Below are 20,394 nucleotides of genomic sequence, written 5' to 3' on the forward strand. Positions count from 1 at the left end.
TGAAGGGGTAGGAGGCGATGGGCTCAGCAACAACGACAGGAGCTACGAGGTTTTTTGTGAAGAAGCCGAGAAGAAGAAGACTTTGGGTGAAGATGACTGGATTTCTCTTGCATGGCTATAGAGTATGGACTAAAGTTGTAAATCATGTGAGGCAAATCTTAATTTCTAAAAGTGTTTATATGTATATATCCAGGACAGGTACACCATAAATCTGATCATTTTTTGTCCTAAGCAAGATTCTTGCTGACTCGGTTAAGTTATTACTCTTCCCAATCGGGTATGGACGGGTCAAGTACTCGCGTATTCGGGTACTCCTGCCAAATTTAATCACGTATTGATACTTTATTTATTAAAAATTTACCGTTAGTCAATAAATTACTACATATATAAGATAAAATTTTAACTACTAATAATTATTTAAACAGACAAATAAAATTATCCCTCAATAAACTTAAATTAATTAAAACAGATATTAATTATTTTTAATATTTTAATATTAAAAAATTAAAAATTTGATTTTAATTATAACTTTTAAAAATATTTATAATAATAATTACTATATATATTTTTTATGCATAAGGTACTGCAACATATACTAAGTTATTTAGTTTTATAGATTTACATTTACTACCTAAATCCCGGAATGAAACGACGTTGTTTTGGTGGTGAGAAAGTGGGAGAGTAAGTGAGTGAGTGCATTTGAAGAGGAAGGCGAAGGGGTGTGATTGTGACGATTGACGAGTGAAACACTGAGGCATAGACCAGAGTTGAACGACGTTGTTCTCTACGCCTTAGGTATCTTCACCCTCTCGGTCTTTGCCATCTTTCTCTGTTCATCGATTCAATGTGAGTAGCTGCCCTGTAATTTAAGTTTGTTTTCTCTCTCCATTCACCCTTCTCTTTTCTTTCCCTAATCTTCATTACCAATTCGTTAAAACCTTTCACTATTCTTCTATAACCTTTTACTGTACCTTTACCCTTTCTTTTTGTCTCTTTTTGTCCTTTTTTTTCCTCTGCTCTTCGGCATCTCCTTTTTCCTTTGATTGTCTGGTCTTGCATTGTATGCTTTGTTTTAAGCATATGCAAAATTGGGAAACTGGAAGGCTTTTCTTCTTCTTCTTCTTCATGTGCTCAAGGGTTGAAGGGTTTTAGTTCCAAAAAGATTAGCTTCAAGATTACTCGGCAAAATGGTTTGATCACAAGTTGATGAAAACATTTATTTAACTTTCACAACTGTAGTTTTGTACTGTAATTAGGAGAGTTACTTTTTTTTTTTTGTTCACTTAGCTATTGCAATCTTGATCAAAATATTACATTTGGAGGTTTCTCCTGCATTTTGATTCTGTTCAAGCTTTTATTGTAATCTTTGCTTCATGAACGACTCAGTTGTTAAGAATGGGGTTCTATGTATATGCAGTAATTGTGTTTTCATGACGAGAGCTATTTGTTTCAGGCGTCTTTGGTGGGAAAATGCCCCATTTTACTTATCTGTTTTTGCTTGTTTCTTTTCCTGAGAAAGTTGTGCATCGGGTTTTGATTGTACTGTAAAGACTAAACAGGAAAGTTAATTTTTTTTTTCATTTAGGGTAGAAATACTTGAGCAGTGATACATGCATATAATTCTTTCTACTTTCCATTAGCAACTTCATGCTATTTCAGTTGTTGAAGGAGTTGTTTTATATGGAAGCCATGACACATTGCATGAAGTCTTTCTCATTAGAGCGTTTTAAGAATGTCCCTTAAGTTGATGGCCGTTAACACCTGTTGTACTTTTGGCCAAAAACCAATGGTCTGTCATATTTGCATTATTGCTTTATTTGTATAGTTCTGTTGCCACTTACTGTAAAAATGCTTTGTCATTTTTGTTTTTCCCACAGTTAATAGCTTTCTGCAAAAAGAAGAAATTAACTTAATGCTCATATTTCTGGCTTATTTCTTGATGTCAAACTGTTGCCTTCGTCATTTGATAACAGGATGTATTTTTCATCTGGAAATTATTGATTTATTAAACCCCTTGACTTTCACATTTGCTGCTAAATTATCTGAATGCAATGGATAGCAGCCAACATGAAAATGGTAGGCATAACATGGACTACTACAGAGGAGCACATTCCCTGGTATAGATAAGCATATATGTGGTATTCCTTTTTCAAGCTTGCACACACTACTGGATTTATTTATATTAGATTTTAAATGTGTAGTGGAATATGGATTCACAGCATCGAGTAAAGGAGCCAAATGCATTAGTCATGAATAAAAAAATAAGGTCCATTATGGCTGAAAGGCAGGCTGCCATTCTAGTACTTGAACTAGAGGCTGCTATATCTGAAAAGAATGAAGCCTTGGCTGCTCGTGATTTGGCCCTTCGACAAAGGGATGAAGCACTTGCGCAAAGGGATAATGCCCTAAAGGAACGGGATAATGCCCTTACAGCACTTAAAAGTCAGAACATTTTCAAGTCAGGTGATGGAGTTCAACGTGGATCAAAGCGGATGCGCCAAACTGCATGCAGCCCGAAGGATATATCCAGAAGGGATGTCTCTCCAATGACGGCTAAAGTTTCTGAAGCTGTCAAATCTAATCAAGCTAAAAGAATGCAGGACAAAAATGTAATTAATTCTAAGGTATCAAAACCACATAGCAAGGCAAAGAAAATGGGCGAGGATTTAAATAGGCAGGCAGCTTCTGAAGGGATAAAGTTCAAATCTGAATGGGATATGCAGGATGTTGGCTTGAATTTGGTTGCATTTGATGAAACTATCATGCCGGTCCCAATATGCACCTGCACTGGAGTACCCCGGCAGTGCTACAAATGGGGGAATGGCGGATGGCAGTCTTCTTGTTGTACCACGACATTGTCAGTGTATCCACTGCCACAGCTTCCGAACAAGCGCCACGCCCGCATTGGGGGACGAAAGATGAGCGGGAGTGTCTTTACAAGATTGCTTAGTAGGTTTGCTTTGCAAGGTCATGACTTATCTACACCATTGGATCTTAAGAACTACTGGGCTAGACACGGAACAAATCGGTACATTACTATCAAGTAGCTTGTAGGAATTCATTTGTATGGAGTTATGCTTTTCATTTTGGGCCCGCTTTTGACATTTGAGATCATGCTTTGATGAGTTAGATATGCTTGAATTTTGTGAATTCATCGAGTAAATTTGGTCAGGGGGTTGTTTCCATCTCTTATTTTCAGTTGGTTTGGCCCAACTGAAAATTGGATAGTTGTAAGTTATCATGATATTTGTACATGTGACTTTCTAGCTAATAAGAAGTAGGAGCTGTTTATGTTTCCAACTCTCTATGAGTATGTGGTTATAACGTCAGTTTGGATCTTAAAAATCAAATCACGTGAGAAATATAAAGTATATTATATAATGAGAAATTATGACATTGATTTTTTTAAGCAAATTCAATATCTTCTCTTCTATATGCTATTTAGATAGATTATCTTTAACTTGGCGTGATAAATTTTGTTTATTTTTGTAGCAAGAATACAAGCCAAGGTTGCAGGTTGGGTATGCAAGGTGTAATAACCACTTAGTATGGATTTTGGATTCGGAGTTGTCTCTATTATTTAATGCCTAGTTAAACAGCTACTCATGCTCCCCTTTTCTTTCCATTCCAAACAAATAACACCAAGTAGAAAACAAGTGCCTAAGAGAACTGTTCTACATACATTCGCTTCTTCTGTATCAATCCTTAAATTAAAGAGGATTCTCTTTGAAGTTCATTGAGGATATTACAGTAAGTATGAACAATGAAACAATTGAGACATATGAAAACACGAGCGAAATGGTGACCCTGTCACAGAATTTCCCATAATAACCGCAGATAGAACCCCAACCTGCATGGGAATTTCCATGCAGCCCCACCTCTCCTATAGCTGTTGCAGCTGCACATCCCCCAATCTCCATTGTTAACATCATCTGTCATGTTCACAACATACATAATTTCTTGCTGTTAATCACTTTGAGGAACAAAGATGAGTTGATGATAAGTTGGACAGAATGTTTAATTTAGAACGAAATCATGTATCATACCATGTCATTCAGGAAGAACAAGTAGCTGCATTTATTGGTGGGGCATGCGCCTCGAAGGTAGAAAACGATTGTAGCAAGTAAAGATAGGAATATAAAGAAGCATGCAACAGCATTTGCATAAACAAAGAACCTGCAAGATAGAAGAGATAGATAAGGTCCATGTGTAAGCTAGGGTATGAATTAGCATGATTGATGATGTGATCTTTATACCTGAAAGCAGGAGAGTAGCTATATCGAGCATCGAGTGGCGTGCCCAACATTGTGGTAGATTGGTGGCTGGTTAGCATACAAAGCATTGCAATGAATGTAGTAACAATGGTCACAAGTCTGAGTGTGATCTTGGCTCCCTTCAAAAACCTTGGTGTTTTGAAAAATGGGAATGCTTCAAATTTTGCATGACATGTGAGGAGTTCATTTTCAGAGGAAACACTCATCATGTCCTTCTCCTTTTCAGCTTTGGCTTCTTCTTTGTCCATTATTGAATCTTGAGGCGAAGACATGCTGTTCTTCAGCAACAGATTGAGCATATATATATTGGTGTGTGGTAGTTTAGCTTTGGAAGAGACAAATTTTATGCAAATTGAATGTATGGTAGTTAGCTTTCATAACTGATTTTTATAAGTAATGTTAGAGAAATAAAAAAAAATCTCAAATTTGCCATATTGCTACAATTAATACGGTAATGTTAGCGCTATTTAATTTGCATATGGATGCATGAGTGGTGTTGGACTCTGATATGGGAGAGAGAGGTGTTTCACAATTTTGTGCATGAGTGGTGTTGGACTCTGATATGGGAGAGAGAGGTGTTTCACAATTTTGTGGTGTCAGTGAAACCACAACTGTGCCCTGAAACCAAACAAAGACTCATGCAATCCACTCTCATTATTCGGTTACAATCACTTTCAGATTTCACTTTCAACTTCGCTCCCACCTTCTTCTTCCTTTCTCCGTTTAAATTTTTTAAAAAATTTTTTATATTTCGTAATTATAATTATTATTGTTAGGTGGCTAATTATTATTGTTGTGGTTAGAAATTGAATTTAGGAATTATTATCATTTTTATCAGATATAGGTTTTTTTTTTATTTTTTTAATATTTTATTTTTGTACTCTATCATTTAAAATAATACATTTTCAAAAGTACTTTATTATCCATTTTTCTTACTTTACTAAATAATAACAGAAACCATATTAACAAATATTTGGGTTACATACCATGAAGAAGAAAAATACAAATGCAGAGAACCAGAGGAAGAAGGCGAGCAAGCTTAAAGAAGAACACGGAATCTGATATTTTCAATAAACCTAAATCGGACCTACCGTTTACTATTGGCAGATTCAAATTAATATTTAAAAAAGGGAACTCGGACCCTACGATTTCATTTTCAGCTTGATAAAAATTATATATATACAAAACGCACGGTCCGTTTTGCATTGTTAAAATTCAAATTCCAGCCATCAACAAGTCCTACCCTCCGACTTGTTTGTTTATTTTTGCTTAACAAAGAACTCGGACCCTCCGAGTTCTTTCACCTAAAAATGACATAAAGCTGTCCCACCTTCTTGTCTATTTCTCCCTATTTCTATATTCGGAGAAAGCACACTAACAGGTTTCATAACTAAAAAATTGAGCCTAATATTAGAGAAATAAAAAAAATAACTAAAATATTTTTTATTTAACATTCATTAATTGTTACAATAATTAATAAATGTTAAATAAAAAAAATTTGACTGATTTTGGTTAATTATTTTTTGTTATTAAACATTTTCACAATTAATAAATACTAATATAAGATAAGTTTTGGTTGATTTTTTTTGTCTTTCAAATATTATTGCCTTCCTTACAGGGATCTGGTTGATACGTCACGTTTGGGTAGTTAATAGCCTTTAATTTCCTTATAGATGAGTGCATGCTGTCAAGCAATCTATTTCCCCTAATTAGTAGTGTCCTTTTGTGCTTCCTAATAGTCTAATACAGAAGATAGCATTTAAACTCCTATTAATATGAAGTTTCTTAATCTAGACTGAACCAACCCCCCCCCCCTCCCCCTCTTTCCTCTTTTTTCTCTAACAATTAATATGACTTCGTATTAAATAAGGATCTTATATGGTGCAAGTAAAAACATTGGATGGATTTTTGGTGCTCGTGGACAAGGACGGATACAAGCATTAAATTTTTTTTTGGGGGGGAGGGGGTGTTTATTATTCACTGTATTTAATTATTTATTCATATTAAGTTGAAAAAACGTCTGGTAGCCTTGACATGTACTATGTAGTTTCCTTCATTCATGTGCTCAAATATGTATACTTACATATCTTAAATCTTGGATTTCCTTTTAGCTTCTATTATATTTCCTTAGCCTATATGCATTCAGCCTACCTTTTCAAGATAAAGTTTTATGAGTTGTCTATGATGATGGAAATGCTACCAAGATTACAAACTACTGTAGCATTCTCATAAGGGAGGGTTTCTATAACTATTTGACATTATTTTTGCCAATTTGAATAAACTGTATGTGACTCAGTTAAAAATATATTCGTTACTCTCTTCCTTCATAATGGAAAATAATAATAAAATATACTAGGAGATAGATCGAAGCACAATCATGAATGGGTAACATGCATTCATTTTATGAGAATGAGTAACATTGTAACAAAGTGCCAAACTTCCATTATTGATGCTATATTTGAAATCATATTAACATAACAATGAGCGCGATAGAGAGGCGCCTACTATTAATAGGGTTGGACTTTTAAAAAAAAAGAAGTAAGTAGCAGTTAAATGATAGTTTTAGGAGTTGTTAGTATAGTTTAGTTGGCTGATAAGTTAGTTAGATTCTATTTTTTACTGTCTATAAATAGCTAAGTTATAGTTAGCTTAGTTTATTATGCATTTTTTGTTGTAAATTTTGTAAGAAACTAGAGAGACTTCCTCTCCTGAGTTGGTAGTTCCAACTGTCTAAAATCTTCTAAGGAGTACCAATTGGTAATCCCTGATGCAGTAATAAAATCTACCTATTCTACTAGTGTTTGTCTTATCACTGGTATCTGAGCTTGAGGATCTTGGTGCTGAATGGTGCAATCGAGATCAAGAAAAATGGAGACACGATTTGACACAATCGAGTCGCGTATGGAGGAGATATTCCCTATCAATGCTGGAGACGTTGTAGCGGTTTGATTCCAGAATGGATTTGTTCAAAAGTCACGCGCTTAATTGGAACGATCGTGATTCACTGGGATCGCACTAGGTTGCAGGCTCGTCAGCGAAAAATCGCGACGTGTCGAAGCAATGGCGGAAGCTAGAACTTCTGATCTCCCGTGTAGTGACGCGGTGGTTTGGATTGAATGCATGGAGCAATTTTTCTTGCTGCGTATAGTGCTAGAGGAGAAATGGCTCACGGTTACCACCTTTACGATGGAAGGAAGGGCATTCACGTGGTTCAGGTGGTAGGAGGCAACGACGCTGATGCTTCAGTGGCGATTTCTCAGTGCAACGCTGCTACGACATTTTCAACCGAAATGGCTGTAGAGGCCGTATCAGACGCTGCTGAAGCTAAAATAGACAAACTCGGTTCGGGACAACGTCGACCAGTTTATGTTTAATGTTCGACCTCTCCACGGAATTGCACCGGAATTGATAATGGATCTATTGTTGAACGGGCTGAAATTGGAAGTCAGTGAGGAATGTAAATTGTTTCCATATCGGTCAGTGGATGAGTTGATGGAGTTGGCACTAAAGGTAGAAAATCACAACGCTGCCTTGTGAGGAGTATTAGGACGCAGTAAATGACTGGCTTCCAACTTTGTTATGGCCAATCTCCCTGCCACCAAAGCCGTGCATCCTGAACACCCAATTCTGTAGCAAACAATGGCGCAGAGTCGACGACAGATCCCTTGCGACGTCGTGGATTCAGACATCTCAGCAACAAGGAGTATAGGGCGAAGCGCGCTAGGGGGAATGCTTCCTCTGTGATGAACCGTACACCGCAGATCACATTTGCAAGAATACGGAGTTGAAGCTTTTGATCATGGAGCCCAACTTTAAAGCTGATTAGTTACATCATGAGGCGGTTCCAGAAGCAGGGAAGCAAGAGCAATTGGAACTCAAATTCATGATCTTGAGTGGACATCACAAGTCAATCAAGGCTTGGGTAGAGATTAATGGCCATCGTGTCCGCATTCTCATAGATTGTGGAGCTTCGGACAACTTTGCGACACCAAAGATCGTCATCGAGTTGGGTTTACGGATTGATAACACCCTTAAGTTCTAGGTCAGGGTAGCGGACAGTAGCAATAAGGGGGGACAAGGAACATGTTTGGATATAACTCTACAATTTAAGGAATTGGTTATCAAGGAAGACTTCCTTATTTTCCCAACTGATAAAGCGGAGTGTCTTGGGCTGGCGTGGCTAGATAAGTTAGGAGGCATCATCACAAACTTCAAAAAATCACACCTTCGATTTTAGAATGAGACAACATGGTTACTTTACAGGGGACCCAGAGCTGTGCTATGCAAGCATGCACCTTCAATCTATAGTTTTGTCCATTTAAGAAGGGGGAGAAGGATTTATGCTCTAGCTGTGGCCCATAACTTTACAACCTGCCACCATATTGCAGGTGCTGGAGGTGATACAATCAGTGTTAGCTTCTAATGTTAAGGTGTTTTAGACCTTATTGGGGCTACCACCGCACCATCGCCATGATCATGCCATTCCATTGAAGGAAGGAGCTTCAATCCTAAATATAAGACCCTACCGCTACATGCACCCTCAGAAATCTGTGATTGAAAAAATGGTGATAGAGATGCTGGCCTTAGGGATAATTCAGCCAAGCTCCAGCCCTTATGCTAGCCCAATATTCTTGGTGAAGAAAAAGGGCAGCAATTGGAGATTTTGCATCAATTATAGGGCGTTAAATGGTGTTACGATACCAGATAAATTTCCTATCTCCGTCATTGATGAGCTACTCGATGAATTGGTGGGAGTTGCAGTTTTCTTCAAGATGGATTTAAAATCCGGGTACCACCAAATCCGGATGAGGGATCAAGACATTCACAAGACTGCTTTCCGTACTCATGAGGTCATTACGAGTTTCTAGTCATGCGCTTCGGCGTGACCAATGGCCCTAGCTCTTTCCAAGCCTTGATGAATGACATTCTTAACCCTCTATTATGAAAATTTGTCTTGGTCTTTTTTTATGACATCCTTATCTATAGCTATGATATGGCGAGCCATGTCCTTCACCTCCAACAAGTTTTACATATCTTATTGGAGAACCAGCTGGTATTGAATGAGAAGAAATGCACATTTGCAGTAAGCTTGGTGGAATACTTGGGTCATTGTATCGGCATAAGGGGTTTTGGCTGATCCTAACATAACCACAACAATGCTAGAGTGGTTGGTGCCTACGGACCAGTGGGCTTTACGGGGATTCCTGAGCCTTACTGGATATTATAGGCGTTTTGTGCAAGGATATGGGGTTATGACCAAGTCGCTAATGGAATTGACAAAGACAAATGCATTTGAATGGAATGACAAGGCCCAAGAAACTTTAGAGAGATTGAAGAAGCTGATGATATACTTACCGACTCTAGCAGTTCCAGATTTCAATCAAGACATCGTGTTGGAAACTGACGCATTAAGTGAGGGGTTGGGTGCGGTGCTGTCTTAGCAGGGCAGACCAATAACATTCCTAAGCCAAGAACTATCTCCAAGGACCCAGCAAAAATCTGCGTATGAGTGGGAGTTGATAGCCATTGTCTTTGCTGTCTAAAAGTGGCGTCATTACTTGTTAGGTCACCATTTTATTGTTCTCACAGATCAGCAGAGTCTGAAATTCTTCACGGACCAGCAACTCATGGACCCAGCTTATTTGAAATGGACTACTAAATTGTTGGGCTTGAATTTTGAGATCCAGTACTGGCCATGCCTTGAGAATAAGGCGACAGATGCGCTGTCACGACAAATGATGGCAAGGGCAATCTCAGTAGTGTATATAAACCTTTGGAAAATGATGGATGAAGAGGTAGTTTAAGACCAACATATGCAAAATTTCGTAATTGTAACACCCTAAATTTTTATATTAAAACGGCGTTTTTCGAAATCTTGTTTTTCAGTGACTAGTTTTAGTTTGACGAGCCGGTTCCGAATCTCGAGATAAAATAAATAATAATATGATATTATTACTACATTTTTATTTTATTTTATATGCTATAATCAAAATAGATTTTAGATAATAATATCATTATCGAGTTCGATATCTGCCGATTTAAGTAAATATTAGTACTTTTCGGTAGACTTAGCTTCGCTAATACTTTACCATGGATTTTATATTCTTGCGATCACCAAGTTACTAATGTCATTTATATTAGTAACTCATATATATTTACCTTTATATGTAATATTACTTGTGTTTTAATACATCTAACTTTCATAATTATCCGTTTAAGCTATTTATAACTTGACCCACTAATTCAGCAACCTAGAACCTTGACACGTGGCCCCTCTAATGACACTTGCCCTTGTAATTAACCACATCATCACCATCATCAACATCTAATCTCATTTCTCTTCTCCTTCACCGAACCTTGAGGAAAGAAAAAGAAAGAATTCCATGGAAGCCATGAAACTTCGGAGCTTAATTTCTTGAATTCTGTAACTCCCGTAAAAAATCTAAATCGATTAAAGTGTTCATCTTTTCTTCCTCTTCACAATGGTATCGATTTTCTTGGAGGAAAGTTAGGCGTGGAGTGGTTGTCCTCTCATGCATGGTTCGGTCAAGGTAAGCTCAGAGGTGGAGTAGCTGATTTTTTTAACATTTTTTTCTTCAATTTTTCGTTCAAAAAGCTTCCTTGGTGTTTCGGTTTGGTGATTGTCATACAAAAGTAGGGTTTGATAATTTTTGTGATTAATAAATATATTAATATTGTGTAATTGTTGGGCTGTGAATTTGTGCTTAAATTTGAGTGTTATTATGTTTTAATTATGTTAAAAGTTGATAAAATATTCAGTTCCATGGACTGCTGGATAACCGAACTGAACAACCATGTTTAATGATGAATGTAAGATGGAATCATGGTGGAAATGATATGATTTGGTAGCTGAAAATTGGTTTTAAATATTGAGATAAATCAGTTACAGAAAAGATTGAAAAACTAGTTAAAAATCAAGTAAAATTTAATGAATTTTTTATGAGTTTACTTTGGTTTCTTGAAGAGTATTAAACCCTCATGTTTTAATTATTTTGTGGCTAAATTATAATTAAAAAAGAGTTTTGGGGATAAAAGTTAATTAAAAGAAAATTTATGGGTCAAAATGAATTTTTAAAAGTTTCGAGTAACTAAATATTACTAATTGAATTTTTAACTTTGAAATATTATAATATATTATTATTATTTTTATTTAAATAATTATATTAATAATAAAAGATATAATATAACTAAAAGTGGTGAGGAGATAATTTTTTTTCTAAAAGACTTAGGAAGACAATTTTAATCCTAAAATCTCATAATCTTCTTCATAAAACACCTAAGAAAAGTATGATGAGAGTACTATGATTGATTAAGATATTAAACATGATCAAAAAAAGAATAATTGTCTTGTAAAAACAGAAAATTGATGGTTAGATAAAGAGAAAGACATAGAAGGTAAAAGAGAATTAGAAGATTAAAGGTTGGTCTGTCAAGGACTAGGGTTCTATCCCACTTGCTCAGTGCACAAAGTATTAAATGTTTAAAGGCAGAGAAAATCTATGAATTGATAATCATTGATTACAGGGATAATCCACAAACTGTTGAATCATTAAATGCGGGTAAAACCCACGAGCTGTTGTGTGTTCATCTTGGGGACGCCCACTAATTGAGGATCGTAATTTTCCTTGTGCGTATATTATGGCGTCAAGTTTTGCATTGATTGTCGGTGGTTTCGACTGATACTACTCTTAACCATAGACACGTATGCACGAAGGACACAATGAAAAACCATATCTGAGACTAGTTCTTAGGTAATGTCGGGTTACAGGGTGTAAACCGACACATGAGCTCATGGCCTGTATAGAACAGACATGCATCATACTTGTTTGCGTATATTCCTTTGTTATATGTTTCTGTGAATCGTGTGTATGTGTTTCTTGATTAATTATTTTCATGTACCTTTAGTTGTTAAAGTTTGTATGTATCCCGTGGTTGTTGCTGTTGGCTAAGTATAACATAAAATGAACCTAACTAACTACCCCAACCTTACTAAGGATTCTCCAGTTCTCACACCTTCTTTCTCACCCTTTCGGTTATAGGTACGAAGACTTATTGTGAAGCTGCAGATGCGTGGAGGAATTTGTTTGCAAGTTGAGTATTTATTAGAATTCACTTATTTTCCCTCGCCTGGTTAGTTGAAGTTTTATTCAAAGGGGTAGGCTTGTGATCTCTGACAAATCTTAAGTGATTGAACTCCAATTCTTTGGTAATTCAACCTCTCTTAAATTAATTAATTGTTAATTCTTTGATCAATTGCTCATGAGAAGAGATGAAGCTCATTTTCTTATTCTTAAACCACACAACTCTTAAGATCTGAATTTAGTTGATTCAATGTCACGTATCAAATCTAAATTCAAAATCAGAATAATTAAGAAAGAGGATTTTCAAGCTTAATTCCTATGATTCAATTTTCTAATTGATCATGAAATTCAACCCAAAATCAAACAATCTTCCAATGAATTTGAATTATTCAAATGAAGAACGAAGATTCTTTCTTAGAAACAATAATGCATAGATCAAAGATAGTGAATCAAAAAATTCATTCCATTAGAAATTAATAGAGCTCTTTCCCCCAATGAAAAAGAATTAGTAACTCATGTCTTAGAGGAATTATAAGAATGAAAAGTAATGTAAAAGTAAAAAACCTTCTCAGTTCTCTCTTCTCCCTTTTATACTTCCTTCCCAAGTTGCCTTCATATTCAAATTCCAATTCCCATCAAATTCAGGTCCAATTCAAGTTGGATTCAAGTCCAATTCAAACTAAATTCAACCCATGAATTTTAGCAAGGTTAATTCATCTCCTAACTTCACCAAATTAGTTGATTACTTAAGCCTTTAAGAGTTGGGGTTGATCCTGTGAAATTTTCCGTTGAGAACCCTCAATATAGCCGTGGGACACCAAGTTAATTGCTACTCTATTTTGATCCAAAACACTCTCTGTCTACTTTGTCGTGGCACGCCAAAATAGAGTCGTGAAATGCCAAGCTTTCTTTCATTCTTTTGGCCCAAAAATATTCTTTGCATGCTTTGCCGTGGTACGCCAAGCAATAGCCCTAGGACGCCAAAGTATTTTTGTTCCTAAATGGTCCAAAAAATCAAAATGATAGTACCAGCCGTTGTACGCCAGCGAGCGCAAAACAGGATTTACGCGTATGCATGAGGGATGTGTATGCACAACATTGGAAACATGCTACCAACATGCGTATGCTTGAAGAATGCGTACACATGTTTCTCCCTTTTTGTTATATTTGCACGTACGCATGCTAAATGGGTACGCATAATTGTTGTTGGACGCCACTTCTTTCACGTTGAACGGTAATTGATTCACGCTTCAAATTTGGTAACTTTGAGCCTAAAAGAGTGTCCTTCAAAATGTTGCCTTAATTTTAAAGTGTATCCTTAACTTGAAAGTGTGTTCTTGGCTCTTTTTTTGCTTTATTTTGGGTCTTGTTTTGCTTGGTTTATCTTTAAAATCTCCTGAAACATATTATTCAAAGCATTAACATACTTTGTACTAATCTAAGAATTTATTGCTCATAAAAACAAAAACAATTAACTATTTAAATGAAATTCTAAAGAAAAACAACTAATGATGCAAATACATTAGTTTGTATGTATTGTTCATTTGAATAACTATAATGTATTACTAGTAACTATAATGTATAAAAAATTTACGAATTGTTGTGTGTTGATCTTGAGGACGCCCACTAATTAAGGATCGCAGTTTTCCTTGTGCGTATATTATGGCGTCGAGTTTTGCGTCGATTGCCGGTGGTCCCGAACTGATGGTACTCTTAACCACAGATACGTATGCACGAATGACATAATGATAAATCATATCTGAGACTAGTTCTTAGGTAATGTCGGGTTGTAGGGTGTAAACTGACATATGAGCTTATGGTCTACATAGGATAAACATGCATCATACTTGTTTGCACATATTCCTTTGTTATATGTTTCTGTGATTCGTGTGTATGTGTTTTTTGATTAATTGTTTTCATGTACCTTTCATTGTTAAAGTTTGTATGTATCCTATGATTGTTGCTGTTACCTAAGTATAACATAAAATAAACCTAATTAACTATCTCAACCTTACTAAGGACTCTCCAATTTTTATCCCTTCTTTCTCACCCTTTCAGTTACAGGTACAAAGACTTATTGTAAAACTACAGATGCGTGGAGGAATTTGTTTTCAAGTTGAATATTTGTTATAATTTACTTATTTTCTCTCGTCTGGTTAGTTGAAATTTTATTTAGAGGCATAGGTTTGTATTTGTTGTTTATTTGAATAATTATAATGTAGTACTAGTAATTATGTGATTATTTTTTATTGAAAGTATTTGTTGAACGATTTTTAATAAATAAAAAAAATTTTACTAATTTTTTTCTAAAACTGAAAATGTATTAACATTATAAAGACTCAATATTAAATAAATGATAAAAAAAACAAGTCAATAACACTTTATTTTTAATACGATCATACCGTAACGAGAAATTAGGTCCTTACTGCAATCACTTTGTAGTAGGGTTTGAAGGACTATTTGGGATATTCCCCACATAAAGGTAGGCTGTTTTATCAAGGGATGCAATTTATTTCAAGAAGATTCCATAAAGTAAAGAAAACTAACGAAACTTAGTAGGAACCTTGAAAGGACTATAAAACATTAGGAAAACATTATCATCATCATCAGAAAAAGGAAACCCCATCAAGTCTAAATTTCAATTTAAAGAAGCAAATTCTACATGATTCGCCATACCATACAATGACTTATGTACTATAAAAGACGTGTCAACAATAATACTCAAATAGGAGTGCTAGGGATCAGCAACTTTTGGTATTTGTAGCCATCAAATAGTTATCAATGATGATTTTAATGGTGTGAGATTGGTGTGAGATTTCATCCAATGATTCACTTTTCCTTGCTAGTTACATGCTGGCCAAAATTTAGAAAAATTATTGGTCTCCTAGACTTTTTCATACTGAAATTCATTCAAAAAATAGCCACACCCCTGAAGAAAGAGTCAGAGAGAGAGAGAGAACAGCGGTGTTATGATCATCAACTACCAGCTGGCGCAACATCTTTTCAACTAGCAGCCAACTTTACCTACTTTCATATAATGTCGTGTACTTGGAAGTGGACCATCTCGTATTAGAAAATTGATGCTGGTAGTAGTACTCCATAGACCAGAAACATGAAGACAAATTTGAGATTAAGTTATAGTCTAATTTATAGGTATATGAAAAGATGGTAAACATAAAATACGAAAGCAATATTATTTTCTTTTATTTTTAAATTTTTCAAACATGTACACTTCTAAGGTCATGAACATGAAGATAATGTAACCATTTGGGAATGTGCTCGAGAACACTGTACAGAAGTGGGATTTGGCCCTATAGATTTACAGATATATACAACAAACACTTTTATGTCAAATGAAGTACCAAAAATTGGACCAACAGGAAAAAGAACAAGAACAAATACCACTAAGCAATGGTAAAATCCATAGTAATTGATTAATTCCTTCTAAATAATAAATCAGATGAAAGGCCAACAATTGTTGGCTTGAATGCACGCATAAATTTCCAAGATGACACCATCTTCGAATCTGCTTTGTTTGACGTCCTTCCTTTGGAATTAGGCCTAGGCCTAGCAGCAGCAGCAATACTAGTTCCATGAGTTCTTGAAGTTTTTGAGCCAAAGGAAGTGTCACTGGCACCAAATAAAACAGTTCCTCTGTTTGATGCATTCAATGGATATCCAACAGCTTCATCCTGATGAGGAGGTGGGAATTTCTCACTCTTGCTTTTGGCATTTGCATTTGTCACAACTCTCCACCTCTGACATTCGGTTAGAAATTTAAAACAATTGTGGTGATGATGAAGAATCTAGCTCTCAAGTTGTAGATATCAATATAATTCATTCACAACATATTTGTCTCCGAATTGTGAAAATGACTTGGTATGGTGAAGGGTTAGTCCAAGAATCTATGATAGTGATAGAATTGAGTGCATGAACTTCAGTTTGTTGAAGATATTGCAAGGAAATCAAACTCAATTAGGTATAACAGAGTTAGGAGAAACAGATAAACATAAAGAAAATATCTGACATACATCTAAATTTGTTTGGCTCTCTGGAATGGCCAAAGCGCACTCACGCGCTCTAACTCTTGTCGCAGCATCAACTGCAACAGCTTTTCCGCTTAGAGCTTTCTGCCTAAGAACCAAAATCAAATAAACAAAAACAAGATCAACAAGAGATTATCGCTGTATAAGTTATCAAAAATAACAACAGAATAAGAGAACCTTGTTGCTTCTTTGACTCTTAGCTTTACATCGAGTTCTTTGCAGGGAGGATACATTGGTAAACTTGATGGTTCACAAGCATAGGGCTCAGTGTTAAAGAACTGTAGACAAAGATGTTGATTTTAAGTAAATAATCATCACATGTCTAAATAGAGTGAAAGTGAAGGCTAATTTAATTAACTTGACTATTTAGAGCTGCAGAGGTAGTGCCGCGATGATCGGGATCTATTGCAAGAAGAGTATCAATTAGAGGTAATGAAGAAGATGGGAAATCCTTGAAAGTTTGCAGGATGCATCTTTTATATTGGTGGTGTGGCTTATAGAGTGTAGCATTTTGCAATCTATATTTCTTCCAGTAATCCTCTGATGGAGAGCCGCATAACTTGAATATTTTGTGCAGTTGCTCAACCTAGATAGATCAAGTTAAAACTATTTAGGCGAGTGAGTGAAAGGAGCAATAAATATGAATACACACCTCTGTTCGGGCAGGCATGATAGGCTTTCCGGCAAGTAGCTCCGCAAAGATGCATCCGGCACTCCAGAGGTCGATACCAACACCATAGAAGGTAGCTCCAAGAAGAAGCTCCGGCGGACGATACCAAAGAGTGACGACTCGGTTGGTCATGGGACGGGTTTGTTTGGAATCATAGAAAGCGGCGAGTCCAAAATCAGCAATTTTAAGGATTCCTTGATTGTCAATAAGCAGATTGGAACCCTTTATATCACGGTGTAATACACCTCTGCTGTGGCAATGCTCAAGCCCACATAGTAATTGCTTCATATAGCATTTAATCTGTCATAATACACAAGTCAGCCTTTCTATATTTAATCTGTCAGAAGCACTGAATTTGAGGTACCTGACCTGAGGCTGAGTGAAGTTGAGACCATGGCCAGCAACAAGGCCAGCAAGATCATGGTCCATGTACTCAAACACCAAGTAGATACTGGAACAGATCCTTGAAGTAACCAAGCCTTCAAGTTTCACAACATTCGGGTGATCAAGCTTCTTCAGGACAAGAATCTCTCTGGCCATGAACTTCACACTCTCTCCTTCTAAGTCATCAAATCTCACCTTCTTCAAAGCCACTATCTTTCCACTCACTAGGTCTCTCGCTTTGTACACATTGCTATAAGTCCCTTGCCCAATCTACAAGTGGAGAACACCATAAAATAAACATTCACTAAAAATAAAAAGTGAAGGTTCCAAGTTAACAGAACCTTAGCAAGCTTTTCGAAGGTGTTGGCGCGGCGAGGAGTCCAGTCTCGGATGGCGTCGCCGACAACCTCCATCAACCACGGCGGCCAACCCTGTTGGGTCGGAATGTGGCCGCGAACATTGCTGGCCGGAGGCGCAGCGGGATTTGGTAGGGATCGCGCCGGCTTTGGGAGCGCGCAGCCCATCCGTCAGAGGCGGGAGTGGATGGCGGAAGCAGAGTATCCGAAAAACACGGAGTTAGAAAACTATAGTTGTAGAAGCAAATAACTAACTAACTGACTAAGCAGATAAGGAAAGCACTCATAGCTCGTCATAAATCAGGCATGGGTTTTCGTTCAAATGACGGAATTGCCACTGATCTATGTCTCTGAAATCTCAATTCTCAAACTGCTGTCAGTGAAATGCAGCTCTGTGTCTGCCTAATTGCCTATCATTATTTTATACTGATTGTTGAAATGATTTAAGCTCTATCAATGATAATTAAATTCTAGCTTCACTAAGTTAACTACTTCTATAATTTTGTATATTGATACGGTCCAATTCTCAAATCTAAAATAACTAGAGTGAGAATCGCATAATAGGCAGATAGAGGTAAATTAATTATATTATATAATATATTTTATTATTGTATAAAAATTTATTAGATAATATATAAACTAATTTGTTAAATTTAAATATTTTATACTAAAAATATTTTGTAAAATATTTATTTTATAATTTTATATAATTATTTAACTAAAATGTAATACAAATTAGTTGGATTTAATTGCTAAAAATATTTGTATATCTAATAATTTTGTATAATTTATTATTTTAGAAATTTAAATTCATTTACTAAAAAAAGTAAGAAACATAGAATTTTTATATTAGAATTATACAAATGTATATATTTATTTGTTATTTTTATTATTTGCAAGTAATTAAAAAAGTTAGAAAATAATAAATTAGAATAAAAATACAAAAAAGTAACATAAAATTATAAATTAATTTTATAATAATGATATATTTTAATACGACTGATAAAAAGATATTGTGTCAAATTTAAACTTGTTTAAAAGAGCTTTCAATAATTTTTATGAGAGATTAAAAAATAAAGTAATAGTAGTAAGTATCAATGCAACATGCTTTATAAATAGACCAAATAGTATAGTAACATAGAAAAATGTTTGTGCTTCAAATAGTACAAATGACGAAAGTAAATTTTTTCTCTGAATAAATCCATTAACCATTATCGTTGAAACTGATAAATGATCACCAGAAGAGGAAGATCTAGTGACGAGGAGCACAAAAAAAGTCAAGAAGAATGGAGAAGATCAAGAAGAAGAACATATGGAGATCACACAAGAAGGAGAAAAGTCAGAGTCTGTTAAAGAGTCTAAAAACTTGCTGGAGAATGTTGTTACCCTTGTCAATGGTGCATCCGAAGGTACCAAGCTTTCTTACAAGGATAGGCTGATGAACGATGGGCTTAGAAAGCTGCATCCTTATGAAATTATTACCGAGATGGTCACAGAAGACTACATCTCTGATGAGGATCTGATGGAACATATGGAGGAGCCACAGGCTCCTTTCAATCCAAATCCTGTTATAGAGGTGTCTTTGGAGGAATATGATGAATAGTGCAGGCCGTTGAAGCAAGCACTCATTGTTAAGCCCTTAGGGAAGAGTCTGAATTTATAGACTATGGAACGGTGGATAAACAGGAGATGGACAAAGAAGGAAGAAGTTCGAATGATGGATCTTGTCGGAGGGTACTTCCTAGTGAGATTTTCTAGCCAAGAGGATTATTCACATGTTCTGTTTGAGGGTCTCTGGTGCGCGAAATTAGACTTCGCACAACTGAACCAATAAGTGCACTGGGTCATCTAAGTAATACTTGAGTGAGTCAGGGTCGATCCCACGAGGATTGTGATTTGAAGCAAGCTAAGTTTATCTTGTAGATCTTAGTCAGGCGGATAGAAAAGTTGGTTGATTGTTTAAAGCGCATAAAAGGAAAATAAATAAAACGTTACTCAGTTGATGGTGAAAGCAATGATAAGAAGATGGTTAAGGCTTGGAGATGCTTTGTTCTTCTGGATTAATCCGGTCTTACTGTCTTCTTCAACTGTGAATGATTTCTTCTATGGCAGGCTGTATATGATCAACGCCTTTCTTGAGAGGTCGCTAATGCTCCTCTAGATCTGAACCCCAGGGTTAGTGCGGATCCAGTCTGATTGAGGGTGAAGCTCCTGCAGTCTATTCTCCTTAGTGATCCTACTCAAAACACCACAGACAAGGTCGAATCTTTCGGATCGAATGCTGCGCCTTTGGTTCTAGCCTTTACCACAAAGACTCTAATCTCCCCATATCTCAGCTAAACTGGTGTCTCGAGAACTCTCCAACGAAGTCGTGAATTAACCGTCTAAGAAATGTATAATCAAGCTAGTAGTTCATCATTGCCCGATGAAAGACTCACTCTGAACCCATGTAGAATGAGATAAACTTATGCCAGTTCAACACATTCATATTGATGAAGAATGAAGATACATCTTAGAATAGAGAATCAACACGAATTTATTAATCTATAAAACTCAGCAGAG

General features: G+C 36.0%; 3 protein-coding genes across 11 annotated transcripts; 1 reads left to right on the top strand and 2 right to left on the bottom strand.

Annotated features, from left to right (window-relative positions):
* Positions 1-675: 675 nt before the first annotated feature.
* Positions 676-4,735, top strand: LOC148553140 (protein BASIC PENTACYSTEINE4-like). Of its 6 annotated transcripts, none has more exons than XM_088492519.1 (4): positions 676-795; positions 1,974-2,117; positions 2,202-3,028; positions 3,493-4,735. In XM_088492519.1, exons 2-4 carry the CDS (start codon positions 2,052-2,054, stop codon positions 3,545-3,547), a joined length of 948 nt encoding a protein of 315 aa, XP_088348645.1. In that variant the 5' UTR covers positions 676-795; positions 1,974-2,051; the 3' UTR covers positions 3,548-4,735. The 6 variants fall into 6 exon arrangements, with proteins under 6 accessions (XP_088348645.1, XP_088348643.1, XP_088348646.1 ...); XM_088492517.1 differs by having other exon boundaries at positions 693-846; positions 3,493-3,624; XM_088492520.1 differs by having other exon boundaries at positions 693-846; positions 2,220-3,028; positions 3,493-3,624.
* LOC148553141 (CASP-like protein 1F2) lies at positions 3,355-4,613 on the bottom strand. The gene is made up of 3 exons (XM_088492523.1): positions 4,257-4,613; positions 4,047-4,176; positions 3,355-3,932 (listed from the first exon to the last, which is right to left on the bottom strand). The coding sequence occupies exons 1-3, from the start codon at positions 4,571-4,573 to the stop codon at positions 3,711-3,713; spliced, it is 669 nt and encodes a 222-aa protein (XP_088348649.1). The 5' UTR covers positions 4,574-4,613; the 3' UTR covers positions 3,355-3,710.
* Positions 4,736-15,559: 10,824 nt separating the features above from the next.
* Positions 15,560-18,232, bottom strand: LOC107630846 (putative serine/threonine-protein kinase At1g54610). Of its 4 annotated transcripts, none has more exons than XM_016334102.3 (7): positions 17,818-18,231; positions 17,462-17,746; positions 17,075-17,392; positions 16,781-17,008; positions 16,600-16,700; positions 16,408-16,510; positions 15,560-16,134 (listed from the first exon to the last, which is right to left on the bottom strand). In XM_016334102.3, the coding sequence occupies exons 1-7, from the start codon at positions 17,998-18,000 to the stop codon at positions 15,811-15,813; spliced, it is 1,542 nt and encodes a 513-aa protein (XP_016189588.1). In that variant the 5' UTR covers positions 18,001-18,231; the 3' UTR covers positions 15,560-15,810. The 4 variants fall into 4 exon arrangements, with proteins under 4 accessions (XP_016189588.1, XP_088350213.1, XP_016189590.1 ...); XM_016334104.3 differs by having other exon boundaries at positions 15,991-16,281; positions 17,818-18,232; XM_021119220.2 differs by having other exon boundaries at positions 15,991-16,311.
* Between the last annotated feature and the right edge of the window lie 2,162 nt (positions 18,233-20,394).

Source organism: Arachis ipaensis, chromosome B7 (assembly GCF_059453495.1).
Source record: "Arachis ipaensis isolate K30076 ecotype BB chromosome B7, ASM5945349v1, whole genome shotgun sequence".
NCBI classification, from domain to species: Eukaryota; Viridiplantae; Streptophyta; class Magnoliopsida; order Fabales; family Fabaceae; genus Arachis; species Arachis ipaensis.

Excerpts from the sequence above, each read along its gene's own strand:
- LOC148553140 (XM_088492519.1), top strand. The coding sequence starts at position 2,052 with ATGGATAGCAGCCAACATGAAAATGGTAGGCATAACATGGACTACTAC. Across the intron at positions 2,118-2,201 it reads ACAGAGGAGCACATTCCCTG|TGGAATATGGATTCACAGCA; the intron begins GTATAGATAAGC and ends TTAAATGTGTAG. Across the intron at positions 3,029-3,492 it reads GCTAGACACGGAACAAATCG|CAAGAATACAAGCCAAGGTT; the intron begins GTACATTACTAT and ends TTATTTTTGTAG.
- LOC148553141 (XM_088492523.1), bottom strand. The coding sequence starts at position 4,573 with ATGCTCAATCTGTTGCTGAAGAACAGCATGTCTTCGCCTCAAGATTCA. Across the intron at positions 4,177-4,256 it reads AGCTACTCTCCTGCTTTCAG|GTTCTTTGTTTATGCAAATG; the intron begins GTATAAAGATCA and ends TCTATCTTGCAG. Across the intron at positions 3,933-4,046 it reads TGTTCTTCCTGAATGACATG|ATGATGTTAACAATGGAGAT; the intron begins GTATGATACATG and ends TGAACATGACAG.
- LOC107630846 (XM_016334102.3), bottom strand. The coding sequence starts at position 18,000 with ATGGGCTGCGCGCTCCCAAAGCCGGCGCGATCCCTACCAAATCCCGCT. Across the intron at positions 17,747-17,817 it reads CCTTCGAAAAGCTTGCTAAG|ATTGGGCAAGGGACTTATAG; the intron begins GTTCTGTTAACT and ends CTCCACTTGTAG. Across the intron at positions 16,135-16,407 it reads AGAGCCAAACAAATTTAGAT|AGGTGGAGAGTTGTGACAAA; the intron begins GTATGTCAGATA and ends ACCGAATGTCAG.